General features: G+C 38.9%; 2 protein-coding genes across 4 annotated transcripts in view; one reads left to right on the top strand and one right to left on the bottom strand.

The window, feature by feature from the left end:
• The window catches only part of LOC136865884 (uncharacterized), a 137,759-nt gene extending 134,512 nt beyond the window's left edge, over window positions 1–3,247 (bottom strand). Inside the window, exon 1 of the mRNA XM_067142441.2 lies at window positions 3,118–3,247. The gene's annotated coding sequence lies outside the window, so the exon portion shown is untranslated. The remainder of the gene's footprint in view (window positions 1–3,117) is intronic.
• A 304-nt stretch (window positions 3,248–3,551) lies between these two features.
• The window catches only part of Dolk (Dolichol kinase), a 188,672-nt gene continuing 169,886 nt past the window's right edge, over window positions 3,552–22,337 (top strand). The window contains exon 1 of one of the 3 annotated variants that reach the window (XM_067142775.2): window positions 3,552–4,100. In XM_067142775.2, the coding sequence (XP_066998876.2) occupies window positions 4,030–4,100 (71 nt within the window). In that variant the 5' untranslated portion in view covers window positions 3,552–4,029. The remainder of the gene's footprint in view (window positions 4,101–22,337) is intronic. The other 2 variants (XM_067142776.2, XM_067142774.2) reach the window with 2 other exon arrangements.

Genomic DNA, 22,337 nt, shown 5'->3' with positions numbered 1-22,337 from the left:
TAGATGCTCTAATGTCTAAGGCTCATAAAACTGATCAACAATAACATTACAATGACCATATCTCTTTGTCATATGGGGTCAGTCAGGGTAAATATGAGACATTTTTTACAAATTTGTTCATAAATTACAAATTACAACAGTGACAATTATGCAAATAATCATAATAAGTTCTGACTGATGTTACAAAAAACACTGGAAACAACAGATTACTGTATATTAATTAACTTTTGAAAAAAAAAAATATAAATGTGCATATCATTTTTAACCCACAAAAGGGGGAATTCTGAGACAACCCAGGTAAAAAGTGAGATAGTATTGTAGCCGACTGTAAAATCATGCTGGAGAGTTAATAGGGTAATTGTGAGACAGTTTAGGGTCAAAGGAAGACAGAAAAAATTCTGGGTATAATAGTTTGCAATACTTTCCTCAGTTTTAGTATAGGAACAAAATGGCCATGTTTCGATAACACAAAATTTATACATTTTATACATTTTCCTGACAAAAATTATGCAGGGTAGGTTGTTGATATTATACCATCTAATTAAATGGTACCTGAGCTTTATGTCTGAATTCATGTTACATTTCAATGATAGGCCTACTAAATAAATACATAATGCCCATTGTAATCAGAATGGTGAAAAAAAAGAGACATTTCACTTGGTTAAAAACTGGGTTAACAGAAACTGTAGGAGTTCTAGTTTTTTCCTTCCAAAAACATCAACTGTTCCTGTGAATGCAAATGTAATGCCTCTATCTTTCCCTGTTATTATTGGAGCAGGTAATTTTGCCTTTTTTGAATGGGTATGTCATTTTTGTTATGCCTAACACAGCTTTGTTTTTGTCCATACAATTGAGACACATAATTTGCATATCTCCACCTTCCAGAACTTTCTGAACAGTGCCAACATATTTATATTGAAAAGAATGCCGCTTTCCACAACTTTCAAAAAGTACAAGTAAAAAGTTGCCCAGATTTATTTCATCAACCATAGTCATTTCCACTGCATCTGTGTCAAGTAGATCAACTTCATCAAGACTGCCACTGCTACCTTGCCAATCTTCATCTTCGCTTGAAGCTGAGTCAGAAGAATCAACTTTTGCTCTTGTCTTAGAAAAGATTTTACTACTGGAACTGTTGCCTTTTGAATACCAGTACCCTTTCTATTCTTCTTATGAAGTGGTTTCTGCTTTTCCCTCATAAGTTGAGAATATTCTTAAGATGGTTACCACCTTTGCTGTTGGGTCCACTCTTTTTCGCTTCATCATGGTTTTGTCAGTGCGTTTATTTTTTTAATGTAGGATAAGTTTACCAAGTGTCTCATTTTTCCCCTAGAAGTGTCTCACTTTTACCCTCATGATGTCTCATATTTACCCCTTAACAAAAAAAAAAAAAAAAGAATTTTCTTCTCAAATCAAAAACTTAAAATTGTGTTTTCTAGCTGAAAAAGAAGGTTCTCCCTTACACTACCAAATAAAACCACAAACACTTCCCTGGATTTTTGGATTGAGCCAGGGTAACAAAATACTAAGTGCAACACACTAAATATTTTTGGTTAGAAAAACACCACTCAGGAAAAACTTTTCTACTGATGGATATATAGTTCGGAGACTTTTCAATTATTTTATCATAATGGATATAAGACTAATATATAGGCTAACATCATTCACGGAAAATGTTGAGATCATTAATCAGAGCAGAAAAATTTGAATGTCTCATTTTTTCCCTTTTTTGTCTGTCTCATAATTACGCTGACTGACCCTGCCTTGTCTCTTCTGTTGCCACTCATTCCGATAGATGGGATTACTGCTAAGTACTGAGTATAACATATCCTGTCTGAATATTAGCGGGAAGTAGCTGGGGAGTTGGATAACTTTCTTCTTTAGCATGTGCCACTCCTCTGGTTCATAAATTCTCTGACACCGGTACTACTGGTACGTAACACACTGGATCATAGTATTCCAGCTATGGGATTCCTATTCTGAGGTGCTGATAGGAATGAGTAGTGTGCACCCTTAAGGGAATAATGGCAGAGAAGTGTTCACGATTGTTTGTGGTGTGGTCATTCCAGCTCTGGAACCCTGGACAGTTAGATCAGCAGCATAATACTGTTCATTAAAAAGTGAGGAAATGTAGGCCTACGGTTTTTCATTTGATCAAGTATTTCATATGATAGCATTGCTTTTAATCGTGGCATTCCTACTGACTTCATATCAATGATCCATGTTGATTTCAGCTGGGAAAACTACAAAGAGAGTCTTTCTGAGGATGTAAAAAGGCAGGTGGAGAGTGTCTGCCATTATAATGAAAACTGCCCAACTCGATTGACTGGCAGTAGGCCTGCCATCATAATGAAAACCTCCAACTTGATTGTGACTGACAATAGGCAAGCGGGCCTGCCATTACAATGAAAATTCCCTAAGTCTTCACATGAGAAAAGACGTACGGTATGGTGACTTTCCTGTCGCTTTTCTGGGGCAACGTTAAGAGCTATGAAGTTTAATATAATCTTACGGCGTGTACACTACTTAACCTAGAATTCTGTATAGAATGTAGAATTCCATAGCGAAGCACAAGTACATCAGCTAGCTTCTTATATAGGTTAACCTTGGGAGAAGCTTGGTTGGGAATGTACAGCAGAATCACGGATAGAAAGTAAGTTTCCCGCGATTCATTAAAAATAACCATGTCCTTTATAGAAACTAATTTCGTCTCGAGAATAGAGTTATTCGATTCATCAGGAAGTTTTTTATGAAACAACTGATCTCCACTCTCATCATCCACGGTCCCCAATAATAATGGGTAATAACTACCTACTCAAAACGTCACTATATTTATCTCTATAACACAAACCCAGCTGTAGAGTGAAACAAATACTACGTCCAGACATACAAGAAATGGTACCTGCTACACTGGAGCTCAACAAGTGGCTGGACACGGCTTCACTAAGTGAACTCACCAAACAAATCATGAATTAACTAGTCAACAACAACAAAAATGTGCGATACCCACTGACAGATACCGTACCAAGAACAACAAAACAGAAACAAATACAGTGCTGAATTATATTATAGTTCTAGACCAACTGGGCGAAACACTTATGTCCGTAATATCCTTACGTGGTATCACTGTTTGGGAAGATAAACATTCTTTATACTGCCGCTCTTGTTTATTGACACTGTGAAGCACGTGTCGACGGCAATTATATGCAAATTTACCGCAAGGTGGACTTTAAAGCGTGGTATTTCCGGTTAGCCCTATCACAACAACAACAACAACAAATGAATCGTCAATGGCATTGCCAACATTTGCGCAGTAAAACCCAGTATTAAACTTAAAACAAATCCGTAGAAGACAAAACATTCAAAGACAAAACTTGATGGAGATGATAAATAGTTGCAGGGAGATGAATAATAGAAAGTGATTATAGTACGTAGAGCATAAATACGCTTGCAGTCCTATGTCCGGATTATATGGAATAGGGTGTATTAGTCGAATTCGAATGGCAGTCATTTGTTTCTTATCATGGCGGCCGCGGTTTGAATCCCGGCCAACTCGGCTAAATGAAATGACAAGTATGGATTTCGAATGAAATTAGAGGTCCCGTGGCTATGAACACGATATTAACATTCACGCAAAACTACAAACTTGCTGCTTCTTTTATTGTTGTATACTCGGTGCTATATCTAATACTTTTGTTGTCTTCATTTTAATTGGTTGTTCGGTTGTTGACTCGTTGAAGTTTACTGGGTTGTGGTGACTGATCCGCCTCCCCGCGCTGTCATAAAATTAGTTCTATCAGTTCAATAGTAATAGTAGTGGGCTGCACATATTTTCTTTGGTGGGTCGGGTACCCGCGTAGTGGTAGTTTGGTGGTAGTGAGTCTCACAGTATACAGCGCGATATGTGGACGTGTAACCTGTTGTGTTCTTATTACTACTTTGTACCTTGACCTCTCCAAGAATTAAGTAGCAGAAAGTGTTAATCATTGCAGAATCTTGTTTGATTATGTATAACTTTCGCTTTACAGCATGTCTTCTGCAAGTATGCTGTTAAACAGCAACATTTGTAGGACTTTAAGAGGACTAAGTTTAGTCACCAGGTAAAGTAGAAATAATACAACTTTTATTTGAAAGCAGCGTTTATTGTTTTAATTTCGATTAATTCCTTTCAGTGCTTTCTTCAGAAGATAGCAATATCTTGATTCAAGCAATGAATTTCTGGCAGATTGCCTTTTTTCACATGGGATAACCCCAAAAAGACTTATGTTTAGATTGAGTTTAGTTTTGTCATATGCAATGCCTAAACTTCCTCATTTGCATCCAGAATTGTTATTTATTCAATAGAATAGGACAGTGTGCATATTATTACAATTCTAAATTATTATTCACTGCAGAGTTGCAGTATTGAGAAAGTCCTTTTATTGCACCCTACAGAATAGTATCTGTCGTATGCTCCCCCCCACACCATTCACACTTGCAGTCTGAGGTGATATTATGGAATTTATTTCTACATGCTGTAACATGAAAACCATGCACCACAAAACGAGTAATTGTGTCTCGATTCAAGGTTTGTACTTTTCCATTCGTTGAATGCCATAGCCTCTGTGGCATAGAAATCTATAGGCTAGGAATATTCCTTTTCTTTTCATACGGCATCTGCAAAATGCAATGCTTTGCTGTTGTTTATGGCAATGTCATATCATATCATATATCTTAATTTCTAAATGAAGAAAGGCTCCCTTGCCATTTTGTAAATCAGTCTTGCCTGAGAATATGTTGAGACACAAAGGTTTTTTTTAAAGTAGGTGGATTTTACTTGTTCTGCTTTTACCAGGTCACTCTTCGTTAGATATTCCCTTGTGAGTTCTAGTCTGTAGGTTACAATTGGGACTATCTTGAGTCTAAAAAGCTTAATTGCAGTCTCTAAAGATAAAGGACTCAGGCGAGGGATGTTGCTTATCGCTATAATTGTTATAATGAAGCCTAAGTATTGAAACTGTGTTTTAAGCTGCTGTGTAGTTTTATTTACTTGGCAGTGCCAAGACTGTGCTGTACAGTGCATGTTATGCGTGGCACCATTCTACTTTCCAAAGCAACATCAGATGTCCCATAAGAAGGGAAAACTATATTGACTAGTACTGGTATATAAGTCAACTAGCCTACTTAAGGTTACATCATTTATATATATACAGTATATATATTAAATGATGATATGCTTGTTGGTTATGGAAGTGCCACCAGAATATGCGGTTGGGAACTATTTGTTTTGCTGTTGCTTTGTATTTAGGCTACATTTAAATAATTTTAAAAAGATTTAAATTCTGTACTAATTCTAAGAATTGATTAAATCATTCTGCCACTCTAATAAAACAGATACCTTTGGTAGATTCAGTCTTTCTTGTGCACAGAATAGTATAATCCATAGCGGGGTGTGGTTGCTTAGTGATGGTATTAGTAGTTTCTAACCAAGACCTCTGTAGTTTGATTTCCAATGAATGAACGTGGGATTTAAAAAAATGAAAAGCCATGTTGTTTAATTTCCACATAAATTGGAGACCTTGCGGCTAAGTATCATAAGTTAGTTACTTAAGTATCAAGTATCATAAAATTAACAGTCACTTATGACAGTAAGATTTTTTTTTCACATCCTGATATTGGAAGAAAGTTTCATTTCTTGCCAGATGAACTGAGCTGTTAACTGAATTCTTAATCATCTCTTTTTACAGAAATGTTTTCCATGGTTTCCCATTTTCACACCAGACAAATGCTGGGGCTGTACCTTAATTAAGGCCATGGTTGTTTCCTTCCTGTTCCTAGCCCTGGCCTATCTTGTTGACGTAAAACTGATCTCTGTCAGTGCAACGTAAAACAAATTGTAACACCTCTCTTTTTACATTAACAGTAGGTTACCCTATGAGAGGAGTGATTTTTATATTGAGATCATTGTGTACTTATAGAATAAGGGTAGCATTAATACAAAAAATACAATAGTTCTATTTGTTTTATTTTATGCTAATTAGAAACTTCTTAAGTAAACTGTAAGAATTCTTAATTTATGGGATGTGAGTGGTACTGTCACAGACTTTATACCAAGGTTGCCATGATTCGAATCTTAACCAATGTATGTATTTAATAGGATTTTTGAAACAAAATGTTATGCCTCTGTGGGTCAGATTCCATATAAAACCAGAGGGCCCATCGTTATGATCACGATATCAACAGTTGTGTATAACTGCTAAACTAATTTATTACGTTCCTTCCTTCCTTTCTTCATAATTTCAACTTAAGCTACCATGAACCTTGTCTGTTTAATCCTTGACAGATGAACAGTCATGTAATACTGCAAGCCTGCTTATCTACATTTATTATTTGATTATATTAACCATTGAAGTTGATCTTGGTACTTCTGGTTAATCCCAGAGCAGGCTGGATTTAGACCAGGAAGGAACTGCTGTACACAGATTCTTAATCTGACACAGCACATAGAAGACGGATTTCAGTGTGGTTATATTACTGGAGTGGCTTTTGTTGATCTCTCTTCAGCATATGATACTATACAAAACCGGATAGTTCTAAGGAAGTTTTACCATCTTACTATGGATTTCAGGTTCACAATGATTATTGCCACGCTGTTGCAGAACCGACGTTTCTTTGTTGAATTCCAAGGACAGCGGAGTAGATGGAGAATACATACATACCAATGACCAACCTCTTCCACTTCACACAAGGAGCTTCCTGTACGCAGATGACCTGGCCCTGGCAATTCAGAGTAAAAACTTCGAGCAAGTGGAACAAAATCTTACTATTGCTTTGAAGATGCTCTCAGATTATTATGAGGAAAATCACCTAAAGCCAAACCCAATGAAAACTAATGTGTGCGCCTTTCATTTAAAGAACAAAGAAGCCCCGCGAAAGCTGCGTGTGAATTGGAAAGGAATGGAGTTGGAACACAGCAATACTCCAGTTTATCTTGGTGTTACCCTGGATCCTTTGCTAACCTTCACCACACACTGCACCAAACTCAAGGCAAAAGTTTCATCACGAAACTGCCTATTGCGTAAGGTAACTGGTTCTGGATGGGGTGCCCATCCCCTGACAGTACTACTCTGCTGCTGAATATGCTAGTCCTGTGTGGTTCAAATCAGCTCACGCAAAGAAAGTCAACATTGCCTTGAATGAAACCTGCAGGCTAATCCCAGGCCTGTTTAAAACCAACACCCACACAGAAGTTGTATTCACTTGCAGGTATAGCCCCACCTGATATCAGATGTGAGGTGGCCACTAATATCGAGAGACAAAAGGTTTGCAGCATCTCGGCACATCCCCTTCATGAACATCAGCCACCATCAGCTCGACTGAAGTCCAGGAAGAGTTTTCTACAGTCTTTTGCTCCACTTGATTCTGACCCAGAAAAGGCCAGGGTTAAGCTATGGAAACAAAGGTACACAGATAATCCGGAACATGCTGAAATTGAAGAAAAGTTGCCACCTGGTCACGAAGAGGGATGGTGTATATGGAAGTCGTTAAACGGACTGTGGACCGGCGTTGCAAGATCTAAGGACAATCTTATGAAATGGGGCATCGTGTATGGTGAGAACTCATTGTGCGAATGTGGAGAGGAACAGACTTCTAGGCATCTCTTGCACTGTCGTCTATGCCCAGATTCATATACAGGGTTGGAATTGGCACTGGCTGCAAACAATGCCATCAATGTAGCCAAATACTGGTTACAACTTGTGTAAATGTATATATAGTGTAGATATTTTCATGTAATACTTGCTTTCTCCTTTTTGATTTTTATGTATGTTCTTCCATTTGTTATACTTCATATGCAAGTTTTTCAAGTGCTTCATTCATAACTACTGTATATATGATTAATTTGTTCATGTACATTTTCATATTCAGTACATATATTCAGTATCTCTTTCTTGTATATATTGGTACCTCTGACATGAATAACTAATAAATTTTATTATATTGTCTATAAGTTTATTCTTTTACTTGGTTTTGATTAACTGAATATTTCTGAAATGCTAAGGTGTAAGTGCAGTAGAATCTCATACACAAATGCAAAAATGTGATTTTGACCTGACTGCTGACTGGAATAAGAACCATAATAATTTTGTTTGAAATGACCTACAGCATTTTTAACTGGTCACATTGGGGATTGAATATCTGATCCAACTTGATTTATTCCTAATTTATGCAGGCTATTTATGACAAAGAACATGTCATTAACCCTTTCAGACCTGAAAGAAAACTGGCGGTGTGAATTTTTCTTTGTATGTCAAAAACTGACTAAAATGCTCTTAAATACATAAATTTTTAGTTTATTCTACAAAATAAAAATTAACATGTGCAAAAAAAGCACCCGCACAATTGTGCATGTGAATATACATATGTACATGATCAAATGTTCTATTTTACAGTGGGGAATAATTTAAAACAGTTAAATCTTCGTTCAAAAACAAGTAAACGTTACATTTTCTACATTGAGGAAGAGTTTTGCTTTTACTGCCCTGTTGGCAGCAGCAACTGGTCGTCAGACCTGAAAGAAATCTGGAGGTGACAAAACATCAAAAACTTACTAAAATGCTCTCAAATACATGTTTTTACAGTTTATTTTACAAAATAAGAACTATCGGCTGAAAAACAGAACCCACACAATTGTGCGTGTCAGGACTTCATTCACTACTTGCAAAAAATAAAAAAATTCAACTCGGTAATGTGAATATGCACATGTACATGATCAAATGTTCTATTTTGCAGTGTGGAACGATTTTAAACAATTAAAATCTTATATTTTACATTTCTCATGTAGCGTACGAGTTTTGCTTTCACAGTTCTTTTTTGACAGCACCCAGCACTCCTGCATGCATTGCCTGTAAGGAAACCTAGCCCGCACATATGTGCGTATCAACATTCAAAACCTTATGGTATTACATACGATGTTGTAAGTTCACAATTTACACACTTCATTGATTATATTCTGATATTCAGTAAAGCTTCTAGATTAATATGAATGCAATAAATAAATACTTACTTTAGGCATTACTGCTTCCCGCCATCTTGCTAATGAACTGTATTTTTATACTCTTCTTCCTGCCTCCTGGTGGTCAAGTACTAAATAAAAACAGCTGAAGTACATGCTACGTGTCCCGCACAAGCACTGCAGTCCGGTCTAGCCCCAAGAAAACATCAAATAAGTTCAGACATAAATAAGATACGAACCAGCACAATTGTGCGTACACGGTCTGAAAGGGTTAACCTAGACTAGTTCTTCATCTTGTCAGATTTATAGCTTCCTTGGAAGCTTTGTCTGCATGAAGTCTGTTTCTTAACTTCGAATGAACAGCAAATATAGAAAACAAACGTTCTATACCTGCGGATGATGCTCTAGCTGTTAAGAGTTGCAAAACTTTGTCTATTTGCAACTTGCTGATGTCTTTCCTATCCCATCATCGCTATAAGACCTGTCTGTGTTGGTGCGACATTGAAGTAAATGAACATGTAATTTCACCTTGTATAAGGTTTTATTAAACTTTATTAAACAAATTTAATGGCAGCAGTAACATCTGACTAAGAAGTTTCAGAGAGAATATACAAATAAGGCAACTCTAAAACCGGATTAAGAAGTATCAAAGAGATCATACAAATGAGGTTGAATAAGAATATATCATTCACCCCCACCTAAATAATAGTCCTTAAGGTAGGCAGCACAGCAGTGGGTTCTTGTGCTCCGTCTTGGAAGATGGTCAGGAGTGGGAGAGGCGGTTGAACCCATTTCTTCTGACCTCGATGATTCTGGAGATTCCTTCTTGCCTGGAGCTGGAACTGAAGATCCGGGGTAATGAGGAAGGGGAGTAACAATGTTCTAGACTTCCATGAGAATGTTGTCCATCTGTTATTCCTCCATTATTTTCTTCTCCCCTTTCTTCAGAAATGTCTATTGGAGAAGGCAATGATGCCAGGTCTCTAGTCGAAACAGTAGTCTCCCTTCCATCTTGATGTCATGTATGAAGGACATACCCTGGATTTGATTCAAGAAGAGTGACTTCCATGAGTGGCCCACTCTTCGATTGCCTGACATGCTTCCTTAGGAAGTATTGGACCTGGAGTCATATGTCACCTCTTCCACTGTTATTTCTAAATTTAAGCAACTTTTCTCCATATTTGGATTACCTTCGTATGTTCACTCCGATTGAGACTCTGCATTCATGTCCCAAGAATTAAAGACATTGTTCACGGCTGTTGGTGTGGCAACGAGCAGGACGACTCCATATAGGTAATCCAAGTGGCAATGACCAAGCAGAAAAATATGTTAGAGTTGTGTGAGAAACAGTAGAACTCGTCTTAAAGTCGAGGGGAATGGATATTCTACAGTGGAAAGAAGTTGTACATGATGCCCTCCATGCAGTCAAATCACTGCTATGAACTACTACCAATAAAACTCCCCACGAGCAGATATTTAAGCACCAGAGAAAATCCAGTTATAGACATTCAATCCTCTCATGGATTCATTGATATTTCATAAACAGTAGGTGAAACATGGTTGATCAATATGTGTAATTTGTCAGTGTCACTTACTTGATACAGCAAAATGAAGTTCTTGAACATGCTGTACTAATGCTTTGATTCATGTTGAACATTACACGATTCTGGGTCAGTGCTTTTTAAAACGTTCCGGACGAAGTAATTTTTCCATAATCTTGCTTTCTTCTTAAGTTTAATAAATTGAAGTAAATGAACATGTAATTTCACTTTGTATAAGGTTTTATTAAACATAAGACGACCAGCTGGCGCAAACAAATTTTAATGCCGTCAGTAAATCTGTCTAAGAAGTGTCAGAGAAAATATAGGAAAATACACGGTGGATCAAATATAAATGGTAATTTGAATGTACCTCTGCTGTTCGTAATAATTCTGCGGCGGGGCTTTGTTAGGATGTTGGTGGGGGAGTGTGAGAATGGGTTTGCACGCGCGAACGACGGTGCAGAGCTGGGCTGCTTCAGTATGCCATGATTGAGCAAGTAGTGCACATGTCTGTTGCGCAACGCATTATCATCATATTTCTTGCAAAAGAGGACGGCTTAATGCACAGTTTGGGGAAGAAACACACTCGGACTCGAGTGTGTGAGTGGGCTAAAAAATTTGTGGCAGGAAGAGAAGCTGTAGAAAATGAACCTCATGAAAGGAGACCGTGGAAAAGCATCACTGCAGACAACATTGTTGCCATTTATGACATTGGTGAAGATCGGTGAATAAAAATTTCGCTAGTTGTTTTAGCCATAGGAATAAGTTACGGAGGTGTTCAGACCATTATCCGAGATAAACTCCATTTCAGAAAATTGTCTGCCAGGTGGGTTCCTCGTCTCCTCAACCGGAAACAAAAATCTTTACGCCAGAAAGTTTGTAAGAGACTCCTGCGTCGCTACGAGGAGGAAGGAGAGGATTCCTTATGTCGTATTGTGATTTGTGGTGAAACTTGGGTGCATCATTACACCCCAGAGTCAAAACAAGCAAGCATGGAGTGGCGGCGAAGAGACGAAGCAGGTCCGGTCAAGGCCAAAATGCCCATCTGCTGGAAAGGTGCTTGCAACCATTTTCTGGGACTCCGCAGGCGTTTTACTGGTGGATTTTCTTCGCGAACAAAGGACAATTAATGCAGCCTATTACTATCACCCTTTGGATGAAGCAAAAGATGCGTATCGCAACAAGCGACGCCGATAACCGATCCGAAACGTCCTTCCTCTCCATGACAATGCAAGGCCGCTTTAACGTGGGTAAAACTGGAGGAAATTCACTGGACATCTCTGAAACACCCTCCGTAAGGTCCAGGTCGCCCTGCAACTACTATTTGTTTGGACCACTCAAGTAAAACCTGGGAGGATAGCGGTTCGATGATGATGCAAGTGTAGAAGAATTCATGTGCAACTGGCTCCGCACACATCCCTCTTCTTTTATCAGTACGGCATCAAACACTTACCGATCCAATGGAGAAAATGTGTATCAAAGGCAGGACACTATGTAGAAGAGTGATCTCTTATGTGTTTTTTTTATGGTTAATGCAATAATTTTTTTTTAAATTCCCGTTTATATTTGATCCACCCTCGTACAAATGAGACAACTCTAAAATCAGACTAAGAAGTATGAAAGAGATCATACAAATGAGGTTGAATAAGAATAGCCTATATCAGATGTAAGGCCAATTGTAAAAAAATAATAATAATTGTTTTCTTTAATGAAGGGTTCGGATTTTGCTTGATATTGCACAAGTATTGATAGAAATGAAGTTCCTTCTTATTTTTCCTGGGCAAATTGAAATGTGCATTCATGCTCGGATGGATGTAAAACATATTCTGAGTTGATTAATACAATGAACAATGAAAGCCAGAAAATGTGGTGCAGCCATTGCTTGATAATAACTTTTTTCAAACATCTTAGTTTTTGTGTCATTAATTGCCAATTTCCGTAACTCTTGTAATTCCTCCAAGTCATACTTTAGTATTTTTTCCACAGTTTCACAGCTTGTCCAAGTGTACAGTCACTTCTTTGGGTTACATCAAGAGACAGTGCTAATGGTTTTAACACATTTAAAACTCGTCAGCATTTTGCTTTATTTGAAGGTCACTAACCTTTCTCTTAATGAAATCATGAATCCTGGCTCTTTTCTTCACAAATCTTCACAAGTATTGGCCAGTTTTTAATGTAAAATAATTTTCACAAGTAGTGACCAGTTTTTAATGTAAGATTGTAGGCAGGCAGACGGTGCATTGGATCAACTTCCTGAAGCAGGATTAATTATTGTCCTTCTTCACACCTAGATTTTGCATTGGCAAAATGATTAATGCAGAAGTATTTCACAATTTCTACTACATGTTCCTTTATGTTTGAGGTGTCCTTGATTAGATCCTGGGAGAGAAGATTCAAAATTTGATCAGAGCAGCCATATATAATTACATCAATATTGTAATGGTTATAGTGTCCGCCATGCCAACCTGCTACGGGCCCACCTCGTCACCGTATTCGGCCCACCCCCTTACTTCAGCCGCGCCAATCACGTGCAGCACTTTAGTGCTAGGCCAGCCACTCTTGCCTCCACCTGCAGTCCCGCAGCAGAGGACTACGGAAACGACTGAAAGATTAATCTGGAGTCTTCTATCTCGCGAGGTTCCTGGATACATCTAGCATCCGGACTGTTCTGGAAGGCCCAGAGCATGTATATAAGGAGAGGAGTAACTTGGAGAGTCAGTCAGTGAGAGTTAGATGGACTGAGTGAGTGAGAGCGAGATTGAGTTCGCTGGAGCACAGTCAGTGATGGCCTGGGAGAGTGCAGCCTGATGAAGTATCTGCCTGTTGGAGCCGAGGACTCGTTCCTGTTCCCCTATCGTCGTGTGTGTGTGAGTCTCTTGTGGCCGGCTGCTAGAGAAGAACCTTGGGTGTTCTGGAGTGGCGAAGAAGGGTACACTGGGTGACGACGTGTGTAGACTGCGAACGGGGCTCGACGGATTGAGTAAACAGTAGATACTATCCCAACCTGCGAGACTGACGTGTAGGCTGTGGACCGTGACAGCGCTAGCGAGTGTGACCGAGTGGCTGAGTGAGTGTAGTGTACATAATCGATGACTCGGTGTGTGTGTGTGTGTGTGTGTGTGTGTGTGTGTGTGTGTGTGTGTGTGTGTGTCATTGTAGATGGAACATAAGAGAAACTAAGAGAGAGAGCGCGCGGACAGTGTAAGCGTGTGACCGTGTACGTGTGTAAGTTGTAATCTCGGCTTTTGTCTGTGTGTGTGTGTGTGTGTAAATCTGAGTGCTTAGTTAATAAATCGTGGAAATAGGACGCTACCAGCTGCTGTACTCATTTATTTACTTATTTACCCTGCCAACACGTTACAATATCTTCCCTTTCTTTCAGACCACTCCTCACTTTTGTCCCCCTGTGGGTGGGGGCTGTAGAATATAACATCTGTGGTATCCCCTGCCTGTTGTAAGAGGTGACTAAATGGGGCCCCACATGCTCTTAACTTAGGAATGTTGGTTGGCAAACACGGGGCCTTTAGCTGAGTCATGGCATTGCTTCCACTTGCTTGTGCCAGGCTCCTCACTTTCATTTATCCTATCTGACCTCCCTTGGTCAACTCTTGTTATTTTCCAACCCTGACACTATTAGTCTCTGAGCATTCAAGTGGAGAGAAAGCAAAAAAAAAAAGGAATGGAAGAAGTAGCAGCAAGAGTCGGTAACAGCAAAGAAGTATATGCCATTACGAGAAAGCTTTCAGGAGGAACTTTTCCAGGGAAAAGCCACTTAGAGATGCAAACAGAGTAGCCTTGACATCTGAGACACTATAATTGGAAAGATGGAAACAGCACTTCATGGAAGTACTTAATAATCTCAGTGAGGAAACAAGAACTGAAGAAGTTGAAACTATTATTGGAGGATCCAGATATAATACAATTTACGAACTTCATCATATTGATACAGTTAAAACTAAAAAACCATGTTAAGTTTTCATCCACCCAATCAATACACATCACCTTACAAGTGAACTATTTAATTAAAAAACATATTAAATATAGGCCTGTTTAGGGACATGTTTTGTCTCTATTTGAGACTTCCGTCAGCCATAAAATCATGTGGTAGATTACAAAACTCAAAATTCAGAAACTGAAAAAATGGAAGAACCCAATGCCTTTTTAAGGACATTTTTGAGAAACGCTCAGAAAGAAAGGAATTCGGTCGAAAGAAGGAGATGATTACAGTGGATGAATCTGTTCAATGACAATGCAATGTCACATTTTCATGAAATCCTCAAAAAGAGGCAAAAGCAACAGTCATTGGACAGGTTCCTCGTTAAAGTTGCACGAAAAGAAAATACTTCCAATGAGCCAACCGATAGCAGTGATTCCGTTAGTGAAATTCGTGCTACACAGTAACTCTTCTCATGTCATCTCTCATCTCCCTCACACCAACAATGATTCTATTGTAAGGTAAAGTGCAGTTTAATTGTTTTACGTTATATTTTGTTTTAAAAATGTTATGCAAATAAATGTTTTTGTGATGTGGACGAATCATCCGAGTTTCAATAGTTTCTTAAGGGAAAATTTGCTTTGATATATGGGTGATTTGGATTACGAGCATGTTGCCGGAATGAATTATGCTCGCAGTCCAAGGTTCCACTGTACTTTGTTTGAACCTCACCCTCTCCATTCCTCATTCACGCTTCATTTCCAGCTCCGCTCAGCTTGTTACAACGCGAAGTAATTCCCATATGGCATATTTCATTTATGTATATTTTTCCCCCTAACTTAACTCTTTCTATCTTAGATGTCATTTATTCAATGTCAACTGTACGGTCTACATTAAACTGCAAAATCCAACCACCTTTATTTACTGTTATGTATTAAGCCTTCACACGCAACAATCATCATCCTTCAAGATTCTAAAAACAGAAGAGACTTTCTAACATCATGCTTTGCAGTCATGAGTACAGAATTTATGAACATCTTGAGAAGAACTTCGGCTCAGTTGATCTTTGAATGAAAGCAGCATCTTTATTTAAAGAGCCAGCCTATATTGATATCCTTGACCAGCAATTTAAGGATCTCTTTCTTAAACAACTTTTTTAATGTTGTATGGCGCACTGGATTTTTTATGAATCTCTATCATAGAGCTATTTTTGAACGTAGTGCAGCGCATCTCTCGAATTATTTTCATATCTTACATGGTATGTACTTTTTTAAGACCTTTGTTTCTTTACATTGTTTAATTTCTTTGATACATTTGTGTTTGATATGTTTTAGGCTGATGATGACCTACTGTTAGGTCGAAACTAGGCCCTGAACATATATGTAATTTAAAACATTGTACAATTTGTATTGAAAAGGTGGACCTGAATAATATATTATTTAAATACCATTTTGGACTCCTTTCGACTACAAGTATCATTGGTTCAATATTGTGCTATAGAAGCAGTCCCTTGGTCAGTAATACTATTGTTCTATGCCAGCTTCTGTGCATGTGAGGCACTGTGGGTCGGTCCAACTGATCATTTTAAATTCATATCCATCCATTCATTCTTCATCCTCGCGTTTTAAATTGTGGTCAGTGGACGTTTTTGGGCTTTTAATTTTTCATTTCATTTTGTGTCATTTTGTACCATTAGGGGCCGATGACGTTGATGTTAGGCCCCTTTAAACAACAATCATCATCATCATCATCATCATCATCAAGATGCTGTTAAGGCTTTCACCTGTAACCCTGGGCATGGGTTCCACGTTATACCCCGTGAAACTGTGTCCCTGCCTGAACTTTGGCTCTCCTGCACACCAGCCTACTGATGTGGAGGATACCCACCCCCGCAACGTGGATGCACCAGACAAGAATTACTTGGGCGAAGGATAGGGAAGGTGACCCTATCTCCCCTGAGCCGTATTAATGGCTGTGTATGATGCCACAATGATAGCCCCAATGCTCCCTTACTTGCAAATGGAAATTTAAGCCAACACCTCACCCAGCCCTAACGCACACAAAATACTTACCTCGTGGACTGGTTGGAACAGGATAGAGACTGCCAGGAACTGAATTCGTGCCTCTTAAACTTATGAAAGGAAGTAGAAAAGGCATGGGATCTCAAGAATAGGATTTATTAACATAACATGAAATTCAAATGAATATGCAAACAGGAAAAGAAATAAGGGATGCAGAGAAAAAGTTACTCGTGTTTACAGACGTAAAGAGCATTGTGCACGCAGTCATTTTTTTTTAAACCACAGAATCCTACTTTGTAAACAACAATGAGGTTGCAACAGAGGCATTATAAAATGTGTTAACAATAGTGATCAAAATAGATCTATCTTGGAAAGATAAATTAACACTTGACACAAAGCATTCCTTTCTCCAGAGTGAGAAGTTGGACACGCGTGAAACAAACAAACATTTACTTTCAAAGCCACACAATCAAAGCATTCAGTAATGCTAAACTTGAACTCCAGTCATACATTCGAAGATGCGAACACAACAATTTTCTCCAAAGAGACAGCATCCCCAGAAACAATAACACAGAGAAGTAGCCTGGCAAAGAAAACAAAACAAAACAGGTAGACTGAGATGTTGTCATAGTTACGAGATCAATGATCATTATCTAACAATTAAACAAGTAAAACAGAAAGAAAAATCTATTAAAATGAACAAGTACTCGGGCGAGTAAAGCCGAAAGCAAAAGTAATAAGAGGAATAATTATGGTGTAAAAATAACACCCGTGAGATGCAGGAAAATAACATAAATCTAACCAGCCAATCCATACAAACGCTTGCACAGCATAGAGACCAGAATGTACAGGACCAAATAGGAAGTGTTGTCGAGACATGTACAGCATCACAAGCAAAATCACAGGCTCCCGAGCTTGATTCAAATACCCAGAACGTAACCCTGGATTGCGCATAGTAGGCCAGGCTCATCCAGTTACAATCGTGACCGTCAAACAGTATGCATGCAGTTATGACATATTCATATCTCCTCGCCCAAGTCGAACATGAAATGCATAGCATTAGCGTTAAACAAAATCAATACCAAAACAAGCTCAGCCAGTAGTAGACACGAAGAAAAATAATAAAAAATCTCAAATCAAAACCACAAGCAAGCATCTCATTCACACAGATCGATATTATCCTCTGCCCTCGCGTATGAGTAAATGTACGAAAAAGACGCACAAAACGAAAGATATGCATAATGTCTGCAGCAAATGAATCATGAAAAGCCTGCAGCACAAGAATCTCAGAAACCAATGTCAACATAACTATGATAAACCAAAAAAGTGATATAAATACCTTAAACCTTGTAGGATAGAACCCGATGATTCTATATAATTATGAATATTGACTCTAGATGGAGAGTTGTGTAGGGCAAATAGTAAATCCATTTATAATACCATTTAAAATTTAGTATAGTCATTTCACAGCCTGGCACTTCCATCTTCTCGACACCAGTTATTGTTGACTCTCTGAGAGCAAAAGGCAAAGAGTAGCAAGAGAGAAATGCTCCATCAATCTCTGATGGCAAGAAGTGCCATCTGTCTAATAGAAGCGAGTTACATGTCACGTTTAGGAATATTACAGCTTTATATGTCTGAGACATCGCCAAAGAATGCAATGTTAGAACAGTGCAAAACAAGGCAAACTTGGTGTGGCACAAGCCACAGACTTTCATGGTTAAACAAGAGGCTCTGTGACCCCATACATTAGATTATTTTTATGTACATTTGTGATTATGTTGTCAGGAAAGGCATTATTCCAAGTAGGCTGATCATTTAGGAGGTAAAAGTCATCATCATCATCATCATCATCATCATTTCCCTTTATCCAGCTGTAGCCGGGTAGGGGCAAATATGGTTCCTCTCCACCTTCTTCGGTCTTTCCACCACTCCTCCTCCAACACTGTGTCCCAGTCCAGGTTTCTTTCTATAATGCTGCGTTGGATGGTATCCTTCCATCTCAATCGTGGTCGTCCACGGCCTCTCCTTCCTTGGATTTGCATTTCCATCACCTTTTTTGGCATTCTTTCGTCGCTCATTCGCTTTATGTGCCCAAACCATCTTAGTCGGCTCTTCTCTATTCTATCATTCATTTTTTCCACTCCAATTTCTTCCCGGATTTTCTCATTCCTTATTTTGTCTCTTCTACTCTTCTGTATCATACTCCTCAAGAATTTCATTTCAGCTGCCTGTATTCGACTCTCATCCTTCTTTGTCATTGTCTAAGTTTCTGCTCCGTAAGTTGTTATGGGTACGTAATACATCTTGTACATAGTATCCTTTGCTTCCATTGGCACATCTTTGTCCCATAACATATTTCTTACACTATGATAGAAACAACTTCCAGCTTGAATCCTTTCACTAATCTCAGCATCCAGTCGAGCATTCTCCATTAATTCACTCCCCAGGTATTTAAACGTTTCCACTACTTCCAAGGGCTTGTCTGCAAGTCTGATCTGACCTTTCCCTTCTTTCTCCCCTCTAGTCATAACAAGAGTTTTACTCTTTTCTACACTTATTTTCAATCCACATTCTTCAATCTTCCCATTCACCACATTCAACTGTTCTTGAACCTTCCTGTCGTCTTCTCCCCAAATCACAATATCATCTGCAAATAACATCATGTTCATTTCTCTTCCTCCATATGCTGCTTTTGCCGTTCTCATGATGTCATCCATTACTATTGTAAACAGGATTGGTGATAGAACACTTCCCTGTCTCAGCCCGCTAGTGATTTTGAACCAACTTGTCCTGCCAACTTGTGTTTGCACGCAACTACAACATTCCTTATACAATGCCATGATCATTTTTATTAATCCCAGTCCAATTCCTTTTTGCACCAGACTGTCCCAAACTTTCGTCCTAGGGACACTGTCATATGCCTTTTCAATATCAATGAATGTCATCACCATATCATTCCCGTACTCCCAATGTTTTTCCATTAGTTGTCTCATAATGAAAATGGGCTCTATTGTTGACCTTCCACTTCTGAAACCAAACTGATTTTCCTGTATCTGCTTCCCAACCCTCAACCTTATTCTACTTTCCAGTATCCTTTCCATTATCTTAGCAACATGAGATATTAGAGTAATTCCCCTGTAGTTCTTCAAAACTTTCTTATCACCTTTCTTGAAAATTGGGATGATTATTCCTTTTTGCCAATCCTCAGGGACCTCCTTATTCTCCCAGACATTCCTGAGAACCCGATATGTCCACTGCAGGCCTACAGCTCCAGCTGCCTTTGTCATCTCCACTGAAATTTCATCTATTCCAGCAGTTTTTCCATTCTTCATCTTTCTTACTGCCATTTCAATTTCATTCATTGTAATTTCTTTATCCATTTCTTCGTCAACTAATTGCCTTTCCTGGTCGTCCATTGAATGACTGTCATCTGATCTTATGTTCAGCAGCTTCTGAAAATATTCTCTCCATCTATTTCTTATTTCTTCTGGCTTTGTTAAAATTATGCCACCTTCATCCTTCACAAATCCTCTTTCCCACCCTTCCTAAGATTTTTTATTACTGTCCAGAAAGGTTTCCCTGCTGCTTGACCTAGCCTTTCCAGGTTATTACCAAAATCTTCCCATGACTTCTTTTTGGATTCAACAACTATTTGTTTCGCTCTGTTTCTTTCATCTACGTACCAATCCCTGTCTGCCTCGGCCCTTGTTTGGAGCCATTTCTGATAAGCCTTCTTTTTACGTTTACAGGCTGCTCTCACTTCATCATTCCACCAAGATGTTCGCCTTTTCCCATCTTTACACATAGTTGTTCCTAGGCATTCCCTTGCTGTTTCTATTACAGCATCCCTGTATGCCACCCATTCACTTTCTATATCCTGAACCTGCTTACTGTCTACTGTTCGAAACTTCTCACTAATCATATCCATGAACTTCTGTCTAATTTCCTCGTCCTGGAGATTTTCTACCCTTATTCGTTTGCAGACAGATTTCACTTTCTCTACCCTAGGCCTAGAGATACTTAGTTCACTACAAATCAGATAGTGGCCTGTATCATCGAAAAATCCCCGAAAAACTCTTACATTCCTAACAGATTTCCTGAATTCAAAGTCTGTTAAGATATAGTCTATTATGGATCTGGTACCTGTAGCCTCCCATGTGTAGCGGTGAATAGCCTTATGCTTGAAGAATGTATTTGTAACAGCTAAACCCATACTAGCACAGAAGTCCAGCAAACACTTCCCATTCCCATTAGCTTCCATCTCTTCCCCACATTTACCAATCACCCTTTCGTATCCTTCAGTTCTATTCCCAACTCTCGCATTGAAATCGCCCATTAGCACTATTCTATCCTTGCTGTTGACCCTGACCACGATGTCACTCAATGCTTCATAAAACTTGTCAACTTCATCCTCATCTGCACTCTCACATGGTGAATACACGGACACAATTCTTGTCTTAATTCCTCTCACTGACAAATCTACCCACATCATTCGCTCATTTACGTGCCTAACAGAAACTATGTTGCGTGCAATGGTATTCCTGATAAAGAGCCCTACCCCAGACTCTGCCCTTCCCTTTCTAACACCCGTCAAGTACACCTTATAATCTCCTATCTCTTCCTCCTTATCTCCCCTTACCCGAATATCACTTACTCCTAGCACATCCAAATGCATCCTCTTTGCTGACTCAGCCAGTTCTACCTTCTTTCTTCCATAAGCCCCATTAATATTGATAGCTCCCCGTCGAATTCCATTTCGTTCGCCAAGTTGTTTCCAAGGAGTCCCTCGCCTGTCAAATGGGAGTGGGACTCCATTACTCCCATAGGTCCGAGGCTTGCTTAAAGTGTTCTGAGCTCGGTAAATTCATGAAGCAGGATGCTGCCCTACTTGCACATAGTCCAAGTGAGGATCTCTCCTCTAACGGGTTATGGACCACCGGTGAATTGTTTAGTCCATGCCGCCTGAGCACAAGGAGGGCCACGACTCAGAATATGTCCGAGATGCCCACTCCCATTCCATAGCAACTGGTATCCCGACTCTCAGGACCACTTAGTAGGTCACTCAGCCGTTGCCCATGGTTCACGAACTAGGACGTGACTACAGTAACCCACAAACATGAACCATTAATAATAATAATAATAATAATATTTTGAATACTAACAATAATATCTCTCATTTCAACATATAGTGCGAGGGTGTGATATATGTATTATCACAAGTTCCATGAGAAAATTTCTGCATCCATTATATCATTTCTCAGCCATGATTCAACTCCTGTTACAGTATCTAGTAAGTACACCCATATTCATATAAAACAGAACACCTTGAAAGACTAGAGATAGGAAGTTCATATTGACAGGACATGTTCATTAGTATGTTCTGCAGAAACGATTAACATTGTAGTCTCCTAGGTTCAGCATGTGGCCTGTTGCCTAGTAGGCACTGGGTCCTCCAGGGGCACTGATAACTTGTTCCGTGTGTGATAGCATCGGCACTTATAAGGCGCAAATGTCATGACAAGCCACTGACGGGTGGACAAAAATTGATTCATGCACATGCTGAGTGATTGACTCATCAGCGATGGGTACTACAGATAGTGTCTGTTATATCTTGTTATAATCCTGCTAAGACCCTTTCCTTTTTACACTAGGGCACTACAATAGCAACTTTCCATTCATCTGATAAAGCTCCTTCATGTAAATAGTTATTAAATAAACAGATCAGATAAGGTACTATATCCAAACCCATTGCCTTTAGTATATTTCCAGATATCAATTACAGCTGCTTTTCTGGCTTTCAAATTTTGTATCTTGTTAATATTTTTTGTATCATCCTAGATAAATTT

Source organism: Anabrus simplex, chromosome 3 (assembly GCF_040414725.1).
Source record: "Anabrus simplex isolate iqAnaSimp1 chromosome 3, ASM4041472v1, whole genome shotgun sequence".
NCBI lineage: Eukaryota > Metazoa > Arthropoda > Insecta > Orthoptera > Tettigoniidae > Anabrus > Anabrus simplex.
Note: the sequence above shows the minus strand (reverse complement) of the source record. Positions and strands in the feature narration are given on the sequence as shown.